General features: G+C 48.4%; 9 protein-coding genes across 9 annotated transcripts; 3 read left to right on the top strand and 6 right to left on the bottom strand.

Moving 5' to 3' along the window:
- Positions 1–578: 578 nt before the first annotated feature.
- Positions 579–2,744, top strand: N7457_005711 (uncharacterized protein; the record flags this gene model as incomplete). Its single annotated transcript, XM_057176755.1, has 3 exons — positions 579–1,079; positions 1,129–2,410; positions 2,440–2,744. 3 exons carry the CDS (start codon positions 579–581, stop codon positions 2,742–2,744), a joined length of 2,088 nt encoding a protein of 695 aa, XP_057031057.1.
- An 845-nt stretch (positions 2,745–3,589) lies between these two features.
- Positions 3,590–4,035, bottom strand: N7457_005710 (uncharacterized protein; the record flags this gene model as incomplete). Its single annotated transcript, XM_057176754.1, has 2 exons — positions 3,590–3,693; positions 3,765–4,035. The coding sequence occupies 2 exons, from the start codon at positions 4,033–4,035 to the stop codon at positions 3,590–3,592; spliced, it is 375 nt and encodes a 124-aa protein (XP_057031056.1).
- A 357-nt stretch (positions 4,036–4,392) lies between these two features.
- On the top strand, positions 4,393–5,666 carry N7457_005709 (translation initiation factor eIF2 subunit beta; the record flags this gene model as incomplete). The annotated part of the gene is made up of 4 exons (XM_057176753.1): positions 4,393–4,404; positions 4,620–4,727; positions 4,753–5,300; positions 5,369–5,666. The coding sequence occupies 4 exons, from the start codon at positions 4,393–4,395 to the stop codon at positions 5,664–5,666; spliced, it is 966 nt and encodes a 321-aa protein (XP_057031055.1).
- Positions 5,667–6,340: 674 nt separating this feature from the next.
- On the bottom strand, positions 6,341–7,657 carry N7457_005708 (AIM24 family protein; the record flags this gene model as incomplete). Its single annotated transcript, XM_057176752.1, has 4 exons — positions 6,341–6,559; positions 6,618–6,967; positions 7,072–7,501; positions 7,586–7,657. The coding sequence occupies 4 exons, from the start codon at positions 7,655–7,657 to the stop codon at positions 6,341–6,343; spliced, it is 1,071 nt and encodes a 356-aa protein (XP_057031054.1).
- Positions 7,658–8,290: 633 nt separating this feature from the next.
- N7457_005707 (uncharacterized protein) lies at positions 8,291–10,110 on the bottom strand (the record flags this gene model as incomplete). The annotated part of the gene is made up of 3 exons (XM_057176751.1): positions 8,291–8,362; positions 8,395–9,532; positions 9,608–10,110. The coding sequence occupies 3 exons, from the start codon at positions 10,108–10,110 to the stop codon at positions 8,291–8,293; spliced, it is 1,713 nt and encodes a 570-aa protein (XP_057031053.1).
- A 395-nt stretch (positions 10,111–10,505) lies between these two features.
- On the bottom strand, positions 10,506–14,051 carry N7457_005706 (ankyrin repeat domain-containing protein; the record flags this gene model as incomplete). The annotated part of the gene is made up of 3 exons (XM_057176750.1): positions 10,506–13,309; positions 13,363–13,879; positions 13,953–14,051. The coding sequence occupies 3 exons, from the start codon at positions 14,049–14,051 to the stop codon at positions 10,506–10,508; spliced, it is 3,420 nt and encodes a 1,139-aa protein (XP_057031052.1).
- A 944-nt stretch (positions 14,052–14,995) lies between these two features.
- Positions 14,996–15,939, bottom strand: N7457_005705 (SH3 domain-containing protein; the record flags this gene model as incomplete). Its single annotated transcript, XM_057176749.1, has 4 exons — positions 14,996–15,051; positions 15,105–15,332; positions 15,388–15,817; positions 15,877–15,939. 4 exons carry the CDS (start codon positions 15,937–15,939, stop codon positions 14,996–14,998), a joined length of 777 nt encoding a protein of 258 aa, XP_057031051.1.
- Positions 15,940–17,995: 2,056 nt separating this feature from the next.
- On the top strand, positions 17,996–18,526 carry mbf1 (multiprotein-bridging factor 1; the record flags this gene model as incomplete). The annotated part of the gene is made up of 2 exons (XM_057176748.1): positions 17,996–18,151; positions 18,218–18,526. The coding sequence occupies 2 exons, from the start codon at positions 17,996–17,998 to the stop codon at positions 18,524–18,526; spliced, it is 465 nt and encodes a 154-aa protein (XP_057031050.1).
- Positions 18,527–19,284: 758 nt separating this feature from the next.
- On the bottom strand, positions 19,285–20,550 carry tif34 (translation initiation factor eIF3 subunit i; the record flags this gene model as incomplete). Its single annotated transcript, XM_057176747.1, has 5 exons — positions 20,518–20,550; positions 19,945–20,451; positions 19,772–19,888; positions 19,530–19,706; positions 19,285–19,467 (listed from the first exon to the last, which is right to left on the bottom strand). Exons 1-5 carry the CDS (start codon positions 20,542–20,544, stop codon positions 19,285–19,287), a joined length of 1,011 nt encoding a protein of 336 aa, XP_057031049.1. The 5' UTR covers positions 20,545–20,550.
- Between the last annotated feature and the right edge of the window lie 621 nt (positions 20,551–21,171).

Raw genomic sequence — 21,171 nt, 5'->3', positions numbered from 1 at the left:
TGAAATATTAATTTCATTACTGCAGTGATCATGAAGAGCCTTCTTGCTTCTGGACACTTTCAGTCTCAATGATTTGGCGCATGCACGTATCCAAGCAGAGAGACATTGCCCCGTGGGCCCACTTGTGGCTTGGGCCGTGTAGGTCGGGAACAGTCCGGGAAATGGCGACGATCGGCCCCAGGATTGAAATCTATACAATGTTACCAATTCTCTCTCAATGAAGGATTCGGCTGGACAGAGGTGGAATGTAGGTGAATAGCACCACCGACAGCTCCCGAGCAACATGGGAAGTGATCGCTGCTTAGTAGATGAGTCAGGGAATCTTTCTTTCCATGTGAGCATTACGTGACACCAGAAAGGCAATCAACAATGAAATCCATCACACAGTAATGAGAGGATAAGACCAACGATACCTACATGTAGGGAGGATGAGAGCTGGTCGTGCTTTCTTTCGCAACTCCCAATTTGTGCTTTCAGGTGACCTCACTGCCCCCAGTTGCTATCCAACGCTTTTATTTCCAACACCTTTCACGCTTTACACACCCCAACGCTCAAATCTTCATTGATTCAAGTTCGTGATGGAAAGCAAAGATAATCCGATTTATAGGTGGCTTTCCACTGTGGAGCAGGAACAGAGTCATCGTCAAGGTGAAGGCATGGCTTTATCGCGAGGCTGTCAGATTTTCCGTGCTAACAGGGCTCCAGGCAATAAACAGAGAGAGATGTCTCACGAGGAATCCGCAACGAGTATTTCATGTATCCCCCTTGATATCTCCGATGTCATAGGGCGTGGACACTCAAATACTAGGAAACGGGATGCCAGTTGCCTTGAGGAATCCGGAGCACCGTCCACGCATGAGACTATTCTTGGAAGTGAAAGCCACAAGAGATCCCGAAATACCTACGAGCTAAGGCCCAGACACAAAACTCGTGAGGACCGCTATGAATATAAAGGCCCATCATCTGCCCTCGGGTCCCAGTCGCAGCCTCGCAAAGGAAGGACCAAGAAGCGCGCATGCAGAAAGCACACCATGAATGATGAGTTCCAAGCCACAAATGTCACAGGAAGTAGGTTGACAGTAAGTCCACCCTGGTAAATTCCGTTTGCATATTACTCATTGCGTGTAGCTTCGCAACAACACAAAACTCGGCATCTTCAGCAAGGGCAGGACTTCCTCTTCGAGCAATCATCACAAAGATATTTCCTCGGCCAACCTTACAAAAGCTACACCAAGCCTGAAGTCTCGCAGATATTCTGCAGAGTCTGATCTTGCCTTTAGTGAGATGGCCTTTCTCCCCCGAAGGAATAACCCTAGCCCCGATCCCACGTGGACCCACAAGGATGATCATGGCGGAAGACACGACGGGGATTGCGATCAACAAGAGCTACTGCTCAAAGATTCATTAGATAATTGCCCCAAGCTTGCCATGACCCGTCCAGGCAATAATTGGCTTGGTGGGAAAAGAAAGCGAGTCATATCTGAAGAGGCACCTCTCCACGAGATTTCCTCGGCTTCTCCAAGATTGGGGAATGTCTCTCCCAACTCACCCAACAAGAGAAGAAGGACGTCTCAGTCTCCGTCGATTCCGTACACTTGGTCTGAGAGTGACACTGATAGCATAGCTCAAGGCAATGCTCTTGAACAATACCTGCTGAATCTGATGCACGTCGGAATGGATCTTCAAACTCTTTGCACGGAGATATCGAACCCCGGCTTGACTAAACAATATTGGAGTCTGTCCGAATTATGGGTGCTGCTGTGCGAGAGAAAGGCATCATGGCCCAGTGAAATCAGAAACGAGACGCGTACTTCACCCGGAACCAACACAGACCAGCACGCTACAGGCAGAATCACTCCGCAGGTGCAGCCGGAGATGATTGAACTAACTCACTTACATTCTCCAGGGGCTGATAGCATGAACAATGGAATTTCCCAACAATTCCTGGAGCCATACACCTCGATTGAAACGCCTTCAGGTGTGAACAGATGTTTACCAGAACAAGACACACTTCCCGAGCGAGGGAAATATCCCAAGAAAAATCAAGACTCGGGGCAAAGCGACAACGGACTACCTCAGAATCTAGACAGAAAGAGCTGTTTCAATGTCCCAACCCACGCTCCCACCCTATCTGACAGCCAAACTCGTTCTACAGACCTCTTGAACGAAGACCGATACGAATTGTTTTCTCCCAAGAAAGCAGACAAGGAAACCATTTCTCCGGCAATTTTATCGGAGGTCCGACAGCCGCCTGCCTCTGATATAGAATTTTATGATCTGAGTCAAGTCGACGATGACGAAGTTTTCTATCACACCCTGGATGCTGCTTACCATGCCATCGTGCACCCTGAAGTTGCGGCAGAAGTTGCATCAGACTTGCAAGAGTTACTTGCATCTCCTGGAATGACTGGTATCCCTGACCTCCTGGAAAATCGACAGTCAATCCATATTCCGAAGTCCGATTGCTCGACCCGAAAGATAGAGGCAGGCAAGCGAGAGCAACTCGCAATGGACCGCCAAAACATCAGACAAAAAAAGAAGATGCAAGGCCATCCGAGCCTTTCCTTGAGGAAAACTTCCCCATGCATCACTTGAACGGTGTTTCTTTTGACGGAAGCAATGATTTGCCGTGGCTAGACACTGGACATCGTCAGCCACAATTGTGCTCAACAACTGGAATCATTGCGAGGCGGAGTCAGCCTCCAGGATTATGTGAATTTTGGCGACAGAACAGACTGTATTAGCCTTCAAGCACGACTTCACTGCTGGGTTGATTAAGCAGTTGAAAGGTTGGATACTAGCTCAATGACATCTGCATCAAACTTCAACCAGATCATATTAAAGATCTACTAATTTCATGAACGTGACTAACTAGCTTAAACCTAGCCGTTGATAGGCATTAAAAGCAATCACGAATCTAAGACAACATGCATATTCCAGGCCTATGTTTGATGAAGCGCGCTAGGGTTAGTATCCTTGATCTGACGGACATCAGCTATGCTTGACGTAGTTCGCTGCACAATGTTATTGATATAATTCAGTTCACTGTCCACAGACAGATAATCCAATGCTGCGTGAGTTATAGATTCTCCATCATGATAGGGACAGTTATATTGTGCCACGGTCAATCGGAAATAGACGTAGAGAGCATTGGCTTTGATGAGAGTTGATAAATTCATTGGGTATAGAACATTCTTGAACAGGAAGATTAAACAAATCGTCAAATGGATCAAGTCCAAATGTATGTCTCTATTCAAGATATGAGGTTCGCCTATCCATGTATGCCGCCGCTGGAGAAGAATAATTATGAATCGCCGGAGATTGAAGGACATTGAAATCGACACTGCCCCCAGTCCCACATCTTCCTCCAACCCCAGATACAACCAATGTAGACATCTCGAGGAGTTTTGATTCAATGTGAGGTAATCTTGTGGCTTTTTGGTAGTGGATATATGGCAGTCCAGGAAGATAAGTCGGGTCGGTCTGGGGAGATTTGATCAGGGTGGGGATTGCGGGGTTGAACTATAGCACGCTTGGTAAAAATGAAACATGCAGCAGGATCTTATAAGGCCATTGGAATGACAATCTATCATAGAGCTGCAGCTGCCTTGATGAAACCCGCTGCCTTGAATGCAGCCGGGTTCCGCATCACCACCTCAACTGGATACTTCCACTGCATGAATCGTGTCCAACCTAAAATGGAAACTGATTAGTAGGAATTTCTTGTACACAGCATAGCTATAAAGCTAGTCGGTGTTACATACTCCAATATGCGCATCGTCGCCCCAGGTATTTCCCAATGAAGGGTACCAGGACCATACTCAGAAGTAGCTCCAGCTGTTCAATGCTTTCGCGCCATTCTGCCTCGGCATCGGAGGAATATTCAGACAATGTATCAAGGTCGGAGTCGGTTGTGGATTCAGAAGGTAGGGAGGCGAGCTCATCATCGGAATCGCAGTATGAGTTCTGTCGAGAGGGGACCATGTACGCGGACATCGAGAAGGAGGGATTTGAGCTGTCTGAAGGGAAAGACATGTTGAAAGCGGTTGCAAAGTGATGAGAGGAGTAAACGAGGGGAAGCGGAAGCGATTTCGATCGAGCAGTGGCCTGCCTACTGCCGTTGTTATGTTGGAATGAGCTGTTTGCCTTGATCAACCGGTCAACTGGATCGCCGCCAAGCTCCGTGGTTCAGCACGTGACTGTGTAATCTGGTGACTCAGTATTGGTCACGTGCCCGTACGGCGATAACAGACCTCCAGGCCTGGCGATATCAGATTCCAGCGATAATTTTGCCCTTTTTCGATCCAACTCAAGCTCTACACTTTCGCAACAACTTGATCTACCTTCCAACAACTGGTGGTGGAGTAAATTGCATCTTTGAAGCCTCAAAACATGGCGGACGCTGTACGTCACACCCTTGTCTTTTTACCGACCCTCCCACATTTTCTTTGAGTCTGCACAATATCGACCCCTCGGCCGCCAACCACAGTGATCCAAGAACACACATCGTTGAGCCTGGGTTGAGGATTGCTATTGCTTGCTGAACAGCCAGATCATACGATTTCTTCTGTTTTCTCTCTTTTCTCACAACTAACGCCGCTTTTTGCTCCTCCGTTTAGGAAATCGAAACTAAGCAGCGCAAGTCGGTCGCATTCAGCGAAGGATCGGTCATTATGGATACCAATGGCCAAGTTACAGATGCCCCCCGGCTGAGAAGCCCACAGGCGGTATGCAACAGCTCCCCGATTTCAGCTTTCGTCCCTCGGTCGTTTTCGCCTCAGCCCCACTAACGATGTCTTGAATATACAGAGAAGGAAGTCGACGAGGTCACTGAGATGTTCAAGGGTCTCTCAAAAAAGAAGAAGTCCTCCAAGAAGTCCAAGTCCACCGAAGCTGGCGATGAGGAGGCCCCCCGCCGCCGATGGCGAGTTCGATCCCTCCATGCTGAAGAAGAAGAAGAAGAGCAGCTCCAGCAAGACCAAGAAGTCCGACGCCACCGACTTCGAGGCCAAGCTCGCTGAGGCTGGTGTTGCTGAGGAGGCTGGTGAGGATCAGCCCGAGGCAGTGCCCGAGGGCGACCTTGAGGCCGGCACCGGTATCTGGGCACACGACGCCACACAGCCCATCCCCTACTCGCTCCTTGTCTCCCGTTTCTTCTCTCTCATTGAGAGCCACCACCCCGATCTTCTGTCCAGCGGCGCCAAGTCCTACAAGATTCCTCCTCCCCAGTGTCTGCGTGAAGGTAACCGTCGTACCATTTTCGCCAACATTGCCGATATTTGCAAGCGCATGAAGCGAAGGTTCGTTACTCGTTCTCTATCTCAACGCCTCTTTCATAGTATCAAATCTAACGTCTTTTCTATTTTAGCGAGGAGCACTGCACTCAATTCCTGTTCGCTGAGTTGGGTACATCAGGCAGTGTCGACGGCAGTCGTCGCCTGGTCATCAAGGGCCGTTTCCAACAGAAGGGTATCGAGTCCGTTCTGCGTCGCTATATTGTCGAGTACGTCACATGCAAGACCTGCCGCAGTCCCGATACCGAGCTCAACAAGGGTGAGAACCGTCTCTACTTCGTCACTTGCAACTCCTGCGGTTCTCGTCGTTCCGTCGCTGCCATCAAGACCGGTTTCCGTTCCCAGATCGGCCGCAGAAAGCGTGTGGGTTAAGCGGATGGAGCTGTGTTGCCAATTTGTGGAGGAAGGGCTTGTTTTTATCTCTTCCTTATGGCGTGTGACTTACTAGAGCTTTGGCGGGGTGGGAAAAAGGTCCTGCTGATTTTTTCTTTCTCCGGTGAGGAGCTTGAACGAGGAAACGAAGTGAAGAATAAAAAATAGTTTCGCATGAAATGGACAAACATCACTATACTTTACCCCCGAGGGCTGTTTGGTCTTATATCAGGTAACTGGGCCTGCCTATCAGAACTGCTGTACTTCCGTCATACCTGGATAAGCTTGTAGACGTATGGACAAGTTAAACAGAAGACGGTAGCTATTGGAGGGATATTGATACTTTCATGGAATTGGGTCTCAAGTAAAAATAATGTAGCACCAGATGGTATGACAGACATAAGAGAAAATGTCGATAGCAACGCCGTGAACAAAAAAACAAGAATTCCACACAAAATGTACTAACATGGCCACTGCATCCACCTCCTTAGCAAACTGGTACAAAACGGAGACCTGCTCATAATTGGGCCTAAGCCCGATGCACTGGATAAGTGTACAACAAGTATATCAAAACAAAGGACAACTTCGTTTCTCATGGAGGAAAAGGTCACATAAAATCCCCAAACCGGGACTCGGAACTGCTCCTGCGTGGTTCAAAAGACATGCGTAGGAACTTAAGCACCAGCGGTGCTGATCTTCATCTGAGCAGCAAAGGCATGAAGGTTTCTAGTCTGCAAATACACAGTTCCAGGACCTGTAAACTTGCAAGCCAGACCTTCGCCCGAGCTAATCCCAGAGATGATCCCACCAGAGGCAACGCGCTCCATCTTATACTTGCAGTTCCACGCTACAAGGTGTCCATTATCGACGAAGTAGGACTCTCCTTCGCGAAGCTTTGCGGGAACAATATATGTCAGAGAGAAGTTGTGGAATCGGACATGGCAAACTCACATCTTTCTGGATGATCGCGCCGAAACTCTGGATCCAGAGTAATCCGGTTCCAGTGATCTTGTAGATGAAAAGTCCCTCGCCGGAGAAGACTCCTTTGGATAAGCTTTGCGCTTGGTATTTGTGCTCGATCGCAGCGGTGTGTCCGAGGAAGCCATCACGTCCGACTTTCCATTCGTCGCTTCCGGTCAGGCGGAGGACCATGATATCGCCCAATACTGAAGGTGCTACTAGGAGTTCGCCCGGACCGGTGTAGTGGGACATGGTCATGCTGCCGCCGACGATGAATTTCTTCCAGGAGAAACTTACGTTTCCTCGCAATGTGAGGGTTGGGGACATGGCGATCATTGCGCCTAAAAGCGAAACAAGATTAACTCCATACCGGTGTGATTCTTCTTGGAAAGATCCCAATCAAGCAAATCGATATAAGAACATAGTTGGGGTTAATTCGACTTACCGGGTCTGATAGTCAAGGGACAACCCATCGCCAGCTGTACTGTCAGTAGAGAATTGGTATCTCGGTGGCTGATCCTATAGCTGCCGCCGTTGAAAACGCCAGTATCATCACTATTGGCTGCCGTCGCTCCAGTGAAGTCTCCAAATGCCGGGGCTCCTCCAGGTACTTTGTCCATCCCCATGACGGTGTTTTGAGTGGACGCAGCGATATTATGCTGGGCAAACTGGGGCTCCTGTATCTGCGGGCTCACTGAGGCTGACGGCGCCGGATATCCCCCATTTGACTGTGTGTGTCGGTGGGGTTTTGGGCTCTCTGTCGGTGGAGTGGCTGAAGTATACACTCCATTTGGGGGAGGCTGTCTGGGAGGAGGCGGATAATTCATATTGGGAGCCGCAACCGAGGAAATCGAGGGAGGATTGAATGCTAACGACTTCAGTACGGGGACAATATCGATATGAGTTTGAAGTTAATTACAGGTTACATTGGCCGGAGCTACATGGATTGGTTAGTATACAGATTCCTGCCAGAATAGCGCAGAGGACTGACCTGACATGGGTGGTGGCGGATAATGTGTTTGTTGCGCCATTCTGCTTATTTAGTCAAGAGTGAATCGGCACGCGAACACTTGAATCTCGTCTCGTTTCTCTAATAAATGCTGTTTTCTGGATCAGAGTAGATTCAAGGCATTGAAGGTCAGACTCACACTGTGGCGGGGTATGGTATCACCGAAAGACTTGCGCTTGATCTTCCAAGGTTTCTCTCGATGAGTCTGACTGGGTCAACGACTCTGGGGCTATACAGATGGTCGGTAAGTGAGCGTAGTTGAGAGAGAGTCGAAGCGGGTTCTGGGGGTTTTCTTAAGGAGAGATAGCTTCCCCTCACCAAGAGCTCTCTATTATTAGACTGGAATTTTCCATGGCAAAATAGCATAGATTATGTGACGAGACTTGCAGCTTCTTGAGTCGAGTCACACACACGACTACTCCGTACTTTAGCACATCTATTTCATCTTCCCCACCGGGCGCTAAGAGAGTGGCATGTGCGGGATCTCATAGGCGTATCCTATGATCTCCTTTGGACGGACAGAGCTCATTCGTCGAATCAGCGTGTGTCAAGAAGCTACCAAGACTAAAAACCATTTTGCCCAGGGCTGGGCAAATAGGAGGGGCATTTCAATGAGACTGGATACCCAGTCCCCGTGTGAAGGTGTTAACGTGTTCTAGTACTCCGTCCACTGCACAACATACATAGCAGTTCCTAATGCACAGCTCTTCTTCTGGCCTGCCAAGGCCTTCGCATAGATTATTGTACGGACTAACTTACACTGGCGACATCGTCAAACCTGTTGTCATCTGGATCTTTCCAGAATATTTTAAGATCGTCTCTATCCGCATCTTGACCCAAAGTCCTGCCATTTGGAATACAAAACTCAACGCCTTCAAGGATCTTCAGTCCTGGCAGTTTGGCATCTTTCTCACGCGCCAGTTGCTCAATTTGGGCATCGATATCTAGATCAGATTCGTAATCCAGGTGAGCATCCGCGGGCTCTCCGTACCCGTAAATCCGAAGGAACTCAAGACCAGACGGGATATGATCAACAAGATTGAAAATCTCTGAGCCAAGCTGCTTCTTGCCATCTCCTGTACCTCGAGCTAGATAGCATAGCATATGGGCTCCAATGCTGAGATTCTTGAGCTGTGGAAAGTCTTTCAGGGAGACGCGCGCGGGTGCGATCTCTGGGGCGGCTAGCTCTGGCAGCTCGTCTGCCCATTGCTCCTCATACTCTTTCCGTTCCTCTTCACTCATCACATCCTCTTGTCCTTGTTGATATTCTTCATCATACAACTCTTGCCGATGTGTCTGGCTCTCCATATCTAGATTCACTTCTTCTAGGGTCTGCCGATGTATCCAAAGGGACTTGAGTATCGGAGTCACGCATAACACGGGGGTACCACCCTCAGGGTATAAACGACCACCGATGGTGGAAGTGAAACTTTTCAAGGTCTTAGCGGATTCGATAATACGACAAAGATCCCAACTTTCCATGGCAGAATGTGTAAAGCTGATCTTGCTGTAGTTGGCGGAACGGGGAGGAGGTGGTATTCCAGCTTCATTGCTCCACGTTACCAGCTTGAAGGCGACCGATTCAACAGCGGGTAGTTTGCGGGCCATATTAAGCTGATGATAATATGGGTCTTCAATGTACTCAATGGATTCGTTGATCTTATCGTCTGGGTGGAAGCTAATATCTCGTAGTTTCTGGCAGTATAGCACCGACTCTGCAGATGCCCGATGAAGCAATCTTCGGAGAAGATCCACCATTCCATAGTTCCCAGTACATGAACAATGAATATATTCCAATAATGGATACATTGAAATAGATTCAAGTTTCGGAGCAGCTGCAATTAAAAGCGTAATAAGGGCATCTTTGAACTGAAGAGCTTCCGTGCTTGAATCAGATCTGTATTGCTGGTCACAAAAGCGCAGGACTCAGTTGAGATCTTATTAGGGGATGTTATCAGAGATGAACACTTACTCGAACTTGGTAGGATTTCGTAAAAGCATGGACAAAATTGAGTCGCACTCCTGTGCATCTTGGAAGCCGGCGCTTAGGATTGCTTGCTTGAGTCCGTCGATATCCTCGGGTGGCAGCACAGTATCTGGGATGGAAATTTCATAGTCAGGATACCATTCAATCATTCCAGTTCCGTAGAGGTCCACCCGACGAAGATAATTTCCAAGGGAGGGAGTTCGTAGAATAGCGGGTAATGTGTCTAGACCAGCTTGGAGCCCAGCTTCATGAGTCTGCGGGTATTTCTCTCGGCCGAACTCCAATTGGTGACATTTCTGACGATTTTTCACATCGCATAAGGCATATATTCCACGGCTGTGCTGTGACAAGGTTATGGCGTCGTATACCGAAAGTTTGTTGATCGCGTTGAGCAGCCATTCATCGTGAAGACCTTGCAGGGATGGTTTTACACGTGTAGCGACATTGCGTCGAAGCAAAGCCCTGCGAAAGCACAGAGTTCGAAACATGGCGTTGGTTAAAGGAAAGGAGGTGCGAAACACTCAAACTTGATGTCTTGGTGCGAAGGCCTAGTATCAACTTGGTTCGTCCTTATTATCAAAAGTGCCTCACCTTTCAGGATCTTTTTTTGCAGTTTCTAGGGCTCGGCCGCTATTCCCCCGTCGAGCGCTTTCTTCCGATCTAATATCCACAACTTTCGACTGTAAGGCCTAGGCGAGTCACTAGGCTGGCCGATTAGTCCAGTTGCAGCACATTCCCGCGGATCGACGGTTTTGTCAGGCAACTGGCCGAGTTTTTCAAGGCAGATTACAAGATCGCTGTCCATTTCAGGCCATTGTGAATACAGTCTATATTAGCGTGTATAAAATGAGGCTGAGTGGAATGCCGTTTCTGTGATATTTCTCTACGCCATGCGTGCTATTTCGAAGAAAGATATCGCCTCCATATTATTGTATTGCCTAGCCAGATCTAAAACAGTTGATCCGCTCTGATCACACAAATCAAGTCTGGCGCCGTTGTCCAAGAGTAATTGGAACATCGGGATCGGGTCTGGTATATTGATAGATATCATCAGCGCAGTTTGACCGTACTGGCCTCGGGCATTGACATTTGCACCTTCTTTTATGAGCAGCTCAGCCATGAGAATCTGTCCATTCATGGCAGCCGAAAGGAGCGGTGTCAAGTTGTCTAATCCCGTTGGATCAATTTCCGCACCATGGGATAATAGCAAGCGGACAGTATCGAGATGGTCATTTCTGGCTGCCCAATGCAGGGCTCGGAGACCAACATGGTCAGTCATCTCAATGCTGGCTCCGAAGTGTAGAAGTAATTCCACAATTTCGTCATAGCCTTGATGGGCGGCGATTCCAAGTGGGCTAATCTTCGACTGTTGCAGGTTGCCGTTTGGCTCGGCTCCATTTTGCAGTAGCAGTCGACTTCCCTCTAAGTCGCGGGTATAGACCAGATCACTCAGCGCTGAGCGGTTGTCTGGATCTATTATTTCAATGTCCGCATTCTGTCGGCGAAGTATATCAAGTGCTCGGTCAGATCTGCTTCTTGCTGCGAGGCTATACCCAATCCGAACCAAAATGGGAAGGTCGTCGCTGAACTCTACCCATCTCAACAACAGGAAATGCAGCAATGCATGGAAGTTGTTTCTGACAATCCATTCAAAGCCCAGTCTCTCGTCTTCGCCATATCCCTCGCGGTCGATATCATCAATCTTGTACAGCGTAAGCCAATCTTTCAAAGCCCGAATTCCCTTCTGGGTTGCTTCTGGATCTTGATTCATATCATTCGGACATCGTAGATCCTCAGACACATTCAGAGATCTGAAAATGGGTTGGCAGAATGCCATGCCTGGTACATTGGTCGAAATATTCCACGCAATCCACCCAAGCTGGCGCGAGAACGAGTCCCACCATGCGACACGATCCCGGGATGCGGGCCAGTGCGAGGATGGCAGCGCTGAATGGGCTTCAAAGAATTCCTCTCTGATGTCTGATTTGAGAAGTGCGCAGGTTTGTTCGACTCCTTGCTTACGGACTTGTTTGTTAGTATTCAATAGTGCCCGACGGCACAGGAAGCCTAACTCGTAGACTGATCGCTCAAACTGGGATTTCTCTGACCGCTCGCATATCCAACGGAGCAGCGAAAAGGCACTGTTCCAGTTCCCATTCTCAATGTAACGATCCCTGCTGGCCCTGACCTTGGCCGAATCTGCCGCAAGATCTGGTAAAAGGCGCCGATATCTGAGGACAGGAACGATGCACAGTAACGCATCCTCCCGTGAGCCCAAGTTGCCATCTTCAAAGCAACGGATGAGCTCATTGACCGGAGTACTTGATGCTACAAATGAACCTTGTAAGCCCGGAACAACATCGACATTTCCACCCAAATCTGCCACGTGGATGAAAATTTCCTTGAGAAACTGAATATAAATATCCTGGGCTACCATGGTCTCAAGCTCATTTGCTGTCCTCACGGCCAACAATTTTCCAACAAAGGATGGGTCAATGGATTCGAAGCCAAACAAGCGTGATGAGCCGTCGAATTCTTTTGACGGGACTAGCCTTGCTTCAGTTTGTCGGAAGATCCATTTGTAATAGTAGAGGAATGTTTCTTCTCTGGTTGCCTCATCTTCGCTCAATCCAACAAGGCGACAAAGAGTTGAATCCCGCCAGTCTTTATTTGACTTGTAAAGTGACCAAGTCCATAAGCCTAGAACTGCTTCTAGCTCGCTGACATCCGCTTTCCATCGCAGGGCGTCACCGCATCGCATGAGGCCGATTGAATACGTCCCTGAAGATCGAGGGCTAGAACCAGAAGAATGTCTGTGGCAATCAAACCCAAGTCGGAACTGAAACGTCTTCCCTAAATCCCCTCCCCAACTAGAGATCAAATCCATCGTCAACTCGATTGTCCTCGTGAGGTTTTGGGCCATTTGACGAATAGGCATTTCATCCCAATCAACGTTCAAGCTGTGTTTTGAACTAAAGGTGAGCCTTGCTAGCTGAGCTCTCGTTCGAATCACCTGCTTTGCCAGTGGTGCGCCAATATAAGGCATGGGCCTTGGAGAAGACATAGTCGCAGGCCGATCAGGCAGCGAGACCAGATTGAATGACTCGATCTTCTCGAGATAGAAGGCAAAGCAGTCTAACTCCAGCTGTTTATGAGACATGAGTTCGCGATCATCTTTCATCTTGTTTTCATCCGGTGCCATTCTTTCCGTGCGCAGGCAGGTACGTATGATCGCCATGAGAAATGTCGATCCAAGCTGGGCCAGAATGACAGAGGCGTGAAGACCTCTTAGGCCGACGAACTGCAAGATAAACCCCAGGATGGTGGACGCAAGGGTAGAGTAGATCTCCACATATTTTCTATCAAATCTTCGATCTCTGATCGATTTGATATAAGTCATTGAAGACTCTGAGCCTTCTTTGACAGCTAGGAAGGCATTAAAGACTTGATCTCCCACATTCTGATTACCGGGCTGCAGCCAGTAAAGCTTGCTTCCGGGTTTCTCTGGTTTGAAATAGTATTCCTTCGACGATCGCTCCATGATAAATGCACAGAAGAACATCCCGATGAAGAGAAGGGTCGTCCCGGTGAAATAGAAAGGAAATGCATATGATGCAACTGCTTTATCGTCTTTTTTGAAATGCTGTGGATACACAAACACTGTGAGCGCAGCGTATATAACAGTGCCTTGGTGAGAATCTTCAGCATCATGTCGGGCTCCAACATAAAGAAGTACTGACCAGTCTGTAGGATTCCCCCGAGTATGGCAGCGCAATGGAACCAAACTGGATCTCTTCGCTTGATGCCCTTGTTCAACGACAGGTTGGGAATGTCCAATTCTGGTAGTTCACTGGGTGGACCTTTGCCCTGACAAGTCCAAGCCTTTTCATCAAGAGCATCTTTCAAAGTGCCAAACTTTGTCGATTTTTCTCCAGTCCTCGGATCCTCGTCTTGCCAAGCAACTATCTCCACGATCTTGGGCCGGCCAAAAACTCGTGTAATGCCGCCATCGTTGAATAGCTCGGCAGTGGATTCCGAAACGCAAGGAAGCAGTTCGCTTTCAGCTTCCGCAGGACCTTCTTGTGCTCTTCCAACGAATGCTCTGAGGGAAGAACTTCCGCATATCCTGATCACCGAGACTACGGCCGTCAAAACTCCCAGTGGTGAAAGGGCGAAGATAACATTATCGAGGACGCTGATCGACTCGGACAGGAATTGTTTCGTGAGTCGTTCGCCGAACAAGGTGATTAAAGGAGCCTTCGCCGAGTATCAGCACATCATCTAATCATTTGTAGGTATTCGCTTTCTCCTCCAGTAGTCGTGAACATACCAAGTCGGTTGCAAGATTATTCGTAAAATCATCCCAATTATCATCGGCCTTTACAAAAGGAACAAACAAAGATATCAAAAACAGCACAGAAAGCATCATAATATATCAGGCCATAATCATCACACATAGAGCATATCAAAAAATGCCCTTGGTCTAATTGCGCAATCCGCGCCCTCTTAAGAGAATCCGCTCATAATCCTCAATCCGCCATCCATGGGGGCTTGCCGATCGCCACTCGATCCAGAGGGTCCAAGTACAGTGCCTACATGCTAGCATGGCAATAATAGAACGCTAGCTAATCACATTTAGGACACGGATTCGATCTTGTCGGGGTATGAAACCCCGCTAGAACACTTAGTGTCTGTATGTAAGCGCCCACATCGCGCTATAGTCTGGACTGTGGGTCTAGATGGACTATTTCTGTTATCGGCGCGTAAACTATTCATGATTCCTGCGTTGTTTTGGGAGAAGGTGCTATATATATGTTATTTCTATGCTGAGAAAGTGGCATGGCATCAGGTGGTTGGGTGTTGAAATTTAGCAGTAATTTTTACATATTGATTCTCGGGGGTTTCGGTCTTATGTCTCTTGCAGGGTGCATTGATGACCGGGGCGTTGAAACCAGAGTGACGAATAGAAATACGTATTTATCCTCCGCTAGGAGCTGCTAATCCACGGACGTCGTGGCTATGGCAGCCACATAGTCTGCCTTAGCGTGGCGATGATGGCCTAGCTCATTATGGAATGATATACCATAGATCTTAGCACGGAAGTTGACCCTGCGAGTGTCGACGCTATCATTCAACCAAGAGTCGAATTAGAATATATATACGGAGTAATCGCCTATCAGGATAATCAATAAGAGCTAATTAACATTCGAGCACTGAGAATCCTAGAATCTTTGGCTCTCGGCCAATAAGCTATGCTGGTTGAGTCCACTAAATCCATTAGAGACCCAAAAAAATACTCAATCCCCCAACGCCGTATCAATGAGAGTGAATACGAAGAAGCAAAACGCCCAACAAGATAGCGCGGCCATGCGATTAGAAGATGCTGTTGACGATGTTGGAGCCGACAGTAGCACCGGCACCGAAGATTGCTGATACCAAGTTAGAAATTATCCAGAATTACCAAGAGATATTTAAAACATACCGGCATTGCCCAGTTTCTTTCCGAACTTCTTGCCTCCTTCCTCGAACTTGTTGGGCTGCTTCGGCTCATCCGGGTTTGAAGGCTGTCCACTCTGGCTGACTGCAAGAGGCATGTTTCCATAGTTTGTAGGCGGGGGCGCAGAGGCAGCAGCCTTCTCATCCAAGACATTCACATAGCTTCGAGGGAAGATACCTTCCTGGCCAGTCCGCTCGTTGCGACCACGCCACCCTGTTCATCACTAGTTAGCCGGTATTCCATGCTAGGTGGGAGGGGATTATCATACAGTCGTCATTCATGTGCTCAGTAATCTGGATACGATCCTGTGGCTGCAGGGCCAAATCACCTGGATCGGTGGGTGCGTATGCGTACATGGCCGCCGCAACACCGAGAACCGGCGGGACTTGGGGATAAGCTGGCAGGGCTACAGGAGGCGGGCTGGCGTATTGGTTATGCATCGCGGCCTTCTCGTGCACCAACACATTGGCCATTTGCGAGGTAGGAGGCGAGTATGAGGGCGTATAAGGCGCTGGAGAGGGCTGCGACTGCACTGGAACATGTTGCGTAGGCACAGGTTGCGCCAGTTGTCGGGGCGGCGATGCTGATGCCTGCGCCGCCCGAGGGGCATGCACGTTGGAATCGGCGGGCAGCTGTGATAGAATGGAGGAGAGCTGATGGGGAGTGATCACGGATGCGTCGGCAAGAAATTCTAGTTCCTGTATGTGATATTGAGTTAGTACCTGGCTCGTCTCTCAGGAACAGGAAGCTGCCATACCGTCCGGACCATGCGGAGCGACCGGGTGGTCATGGCAGACGCGAACTCGCTGGAGGCCGCCATGGCGGATAGACAAGGATAGTTGGGATTAAGGGTAGCGAGGATTGCAGGAGAATGAGAGTAGTGAAAACACAAGAGTAGGGAGAGTCAGGGGTTTGCGGATGTTATGATGTAGCCTAGGAGAGCCAAGATCTTAGAGTATCCGGCGCCCCGATATCACCAACATTCAAGGACAGCAACAACCACACTTCAAGAACATCTTTGAGACTCTCAATCAACTTGAACACTACATTCCACATAGACTCGTGGATTCCAGATGGATTAATATCCAAAACATAGGTCAGACTCGGTCAAATCACCATTTAGACGTCACTTATCGAGATATATTTCCTAATGCCTCTTCATAAAATTTACATTAACAAAGCAAGAATTATGCAAGCATCCACAGATATGTGGACTATTTAAGTAAAATCCTTGGTTAGCTCGACTATACAGAGTATATGAAGCCCAAATGACCGGGAACAGACATGTTTCAATCGCATTACTGCGGATCTATGCTGCACTCCATCATTCAGCCATGTAAAGAAAGGGAAAACAAAGAACGAGCGAGAACTGAGCATGTTTTCAACACGGAATAGACGACTGTTACTATTTTTAATCAATAATCATGGACAGGCCCACAACTTCTCGCTCAGTTATTATTTTGCTCATTCCTAAGTTGATAGACCTTGACACGGTCTTTTTCTTGGTTCAGAGATTCCTAGTAGGTTTTGTAGTGAAGATAGGTTACTATGAAAAGTCAAAGTTCAAAATACAAGATGAAGAGCTCTAGGAAGGGCCTCCGAAAGGGCTTTGGATGGATCTATAACAGTGTACGCCTAGGAGGAAACCTTCCAGCCTCCGGAAAAGGAATCTGGAGTAGTATACGGAGGACTAGAACACTGATTGTCTGCTTCTCAATGATCATAGAATTTCAATATATAACGCTTCAAATTACTGTACAGCATTGCAGCATGCAGCATGCACGATGCAATTATAGGGATGAAACCAGCTCCATAAAATGGATGTACGGAGTACTATATTTTATGATACTCAGATTATATACTCTGTAGAAGAGGCCTGGTTATTCATGAGATCCCGTATCTGGAAGATCCTAGGCTATTACAGACGACCAAGGGTCTCATATGCGTGAAGTTAAGCTGATAACAATGGATATATATGAGACCTCAACTTCGCACTCCCCCATGTGTTCCAGCACATTGATGTAGAGAAACGGCAATTTGGCATAAAGTCAAGGAACTTTAAATTAACATCAATCGCTGGGCAGAGAGGGTCTATGGGCGCAATCCTAGGGCTATTTGTATGGACCAGAGCGACTAAGCCTATCCTGGTGCCCGATCATGCAGCCTCGGCGTGGGGTCGTGGGGACTATGGCTGGGGAAGACTCATTATGACTCTTTACCCTATCACATAGAGCCTAGTATGCCAGTTGATAGTGGGTTGTGATGTTTCGGAAACACATTTTCTTATGTGATATCATTAGGGCTGGAGATGTGCACCTTCTTATGACATCAAATTGTGGGTCAAGTAACACCATTGTCTGATACTTTGAAGAACACTGTATCTCTACATTATATATGAAGTATTCAAGCGAGGAAGAGAATGGAAATAGTTGATTATTATATGTATTCTTTGAGAGATTCTCCCTTTGTCGCTACGTCAGCGTCGCAGGAATAAGAATGTGGCTATCATTGCAGGTGGCTGTGGCAATCGATGGTGGGGGGAGGAATGCGGTTGGGATGGCGAATCCAAATCCATCAAGACACTCAGAAGGGAAAAGTCTGACAGCAATGTAGAAAGAGTCATAACGATCAGAGAGTAATCGCAATTAATTCCGAGCAACTACAGTACGAAGGGCAGTAAAAGCGAACTGAGTCACAGTAGGGACCAGGGAACCCGATCTGTGTTGATTACCAAAGCGGGTTAGCCCCTCCCTCGATTGGAAGCTTCTGGTGTCATCGATATAAATTGCATTCTCTTTCAACCCTCACACTGCCAACGTCATCTCTTCCACTCCCCTCTAAACCAACCTCCACATACACCACCAAAACCTTTCAAAATGTCTGACTGGGAATCCACCACCAAGATTGGCAGCAAGTTCCGCGGAGCTGGCGCCGCCCCCCGCGAGACCGTCATCAAGGGCAAGAGCGCTCTGAACGCTGCCCAGCGCTCTGGCGGCGTTTACACCGAGAAGAAGTACACCACCGGTAACATTGTACGTGCAATCTCCGTCAAACCCGAGAAAATAAACCATGAGGACTTGGACTAACACACTTTCCAGGGTGCCAAGGCAGGCGCTCCCGAAGGCCAGCACTTGACCAAGGTCGACCGCAGCGACGACATTGTCAAGCCTAAGACTGTCGGCCACGCCGTCGCCGACGCTATCAAGAGACGCCGTACCGAGGAGGGCTACAAGATGACCCAGAAGGAACTCGCCACCAAGTGCAACACCACCATGACCATTGTGCAGGACTTCGAGCGTGGAACCGCCGCTCCCGACCAGAAGGTTCTCGGTTCCATGGAGCGTGTTCTGAACATTAAGCTCCGTGGTACAGACATCGGCGCTGAAAAGTTCCCCAAGAAGAAATAGATGATCGCGGTTTGAACTCACGACTCTCATTCCGCAAGGAATGAGATCGGGAAAAAAACTACGTTTTCTGCATTTGCTTTTTATTGCGCTCTATGACTGTCATGTTCCTTACCCATTTTCATGAGATGTCACTTTTTTTTTTTCTTCGGGTTTCTTTTCTGCTGGTCGGATTAGCGCTGGCCTTGCATGGGAAACGGGTTTAGAGAAGATATCATGAAAAAAAATTTGTATAAATGAGATACCTCAATTTTTGATATTATCAGTATGCTTTTGTATACTTCTAGTTATCATTATAAGTACATGTATGCCAAGATCGACAACATACGTGTTTTAATGCGTATGTGCGAGGGTGAATGATGTAGGCTTCTTTTTTATGTGTAGGGATGAGATACCATCCTCAGCTGCATAGATACGCCTATGCAACTGAAATGGCAATTAAGCTATCTTGAGCGCAGGTTGAAGATTTGCAAAGCTTTGATTTTGTCTATTTACCCGATTTTCATCTCTCCTGCGGAGGACACACATAGGACAGACATAAGAGCTCAAAAAATGAACCATGTCATCTTTTTATTAAACAAAGACACAAACACAAGGTACCAACTCCGATTGATCATGGAATCAATGAAATGAGAAAATCGTGGACCGGAAGGTCATCCTCCCATTCCGTATGCGGGACTCGGGAAATTTGTCCCAAGTCTTTTCGCCTCGTAAACACATACACACGACGCATCCCGGCATTCTTCACCCCCATCCGCTCTTTACTTCCGCATCTGCTCCCGCTCGACCTCGTACATGAAGTCGAAGTATGACTTGTCAAAGTGGTGAACACGGACGTAACCGTCCTCACCACCGGAGGCGTATGCGGTACCTGCGGGGTGAACATCAATGGTGTTAAGGGGACCGAAGTGGCCACGAACACGGCCGCATTCGTCTTCGAACACCTGTAGATTAAGATGATTAGTATCTGGCGATTGAGCTCAGTTGAAAGAATATATCCACTCACCTTGTGGTAGAATCGTGCTTCGAATTTACCCTGGCGGGCGGAGGTGGTGGTGACATCCATGGCGGCTTGACCACCACCCAGAATGACAAAGTCCTTCTGAGGTGTCACGCTAGCAGTGTTGAGAGGAGTATCGGAGATATAGGTTTTGAGAATGGCGAGGTTGCGAGAGGACAGGAGCTGCGTGTTGTTAGCGGGGCGTGCTTCCGATGTGTTTTAGAAGGACTTTCAAAACACCAACATACCTTAGCGGACTTGTCTTTGGATGCGGTGATGAAAGAAAGACGATCGGGGGCGAATTGAATGTCGGTTATTTGGCTATCAAATTCGTGGATCTGCACATTCTCGAGTTGCTCTCCGGACTGAACACAGTGTTAGTTTTGCATGCATCTCACACCACCTTGAGAGAACAAGATACCTTAGGATCGTACTGGCTGACGCTGCCGTCCTCGTGCCCCGCAATAATGTACTTGGACAGGAAACTCCACCCCGCGACGGTTGCCTTGCTCTCCTCACAAGTGATGGTCAAGCTGGGCTCAGCAGCCTGGGAGCTCAAGTTTTCGCCGTAGGTGATATCGAGAATGGCGATGGTACCGTTGAAACCCATGCGCTTTTCCGTCACTGCCAAAAGTCTGCTTCCATCGGGGGAGAATGCCACACGCTTGACGGCTGTCGGGAACTCCCACACCTTCACACATTCGCCGGTCTTGATGTTCCATAGACGCACGGTGTTGTCTGCCGAACCGGTCGCAAGAAGAATGGTGTTAGGGCTGACGTCGACTGTCCAGACAGCACCCTGGTGGCCGCTGTATGTACCGAGACGCTCGCCGTTGGCGGACCACCACGCGCACACAATCTTATCCTTCGAGACGGAGAAGAGGAGATCGCCATCGCTGTTGAACTTAATCTGGGTCAGGGACCGCTCCTGTTGTTATAGATGGCTGCGGTCAGTCTCTGTGGATCCAGCAAGATTTCGAGGAAGCCCACGCACATGGCCCGAAAGCAAAATAGGCCGCATTTTGAATAGTGTTCCGGCAAGAAATTCGAGATTGAGTGTCGGAGGGGAAAATCTGAGACGTTCTCGGCTCAGAAGGGGTAAGGCGGAGTGGCTTTTGGGGGGGTCAACCTCTTCAACCTCACTTTCTTTGACTAGTGAATTTCATCGCACACTCGGCCCTCAACGCCAAGCCTTGATCGGAGCGCGAAATATTCCGCATTCCGATATCTACACGTGACTGGTACCTGTTACCCTAAGCCCTAAGTGGCTCCCTAAAAAGGTTAATTCAGATGACTCATGCGGCTCCTATATTGCTGCCTCAGGCAGATATAGGAGATACTCCCCGGGAAACTCCCCGACTCTCCGCTTGAGCTTAATTACAGAAAAATAGAAGGGAAAGGTTCATGTGAGGGATTTGTTTTGAAGCTGAAAGCATTGGCTTTGATCTCAGCATATCCTAGGAGCGGTGCATGTGAAATCACAGCCCAAGTTTGGATTTCTGTTGCGAAACCGGTCCCAACTCCGAGGGCTCGCCCCAAACAAGCAATAATTCATGCCATTCGTCCCCGCTGCCTTACCCCGCTGCACTTTTTATCTCCAAGTGCATGCGGGCACTCCTCATCTCCGAAATCTTCCTTGCTTGTCCCG

This window comes from Penicillium paradoxum, assembly GCF_028828445.1.
Source record: "Penicillium paradoxum strain IBT 22861 chromosome Unknown utg000005l_segment0_segment0, whole genome shotgun sequence".
Classification (NCBI taxonomy): domain Eukaryota; kingdom Fungi; phylum Ascomycota; class Eurotiomycetes; order Eurotiales; family Aspergillaceae; genus Penicillium; species Penicillium paradoxum.
Note: the sequence above shows the minus strand (reverse complement) of the source record. Positions and strands in the feature narration are given on the sequence as shown.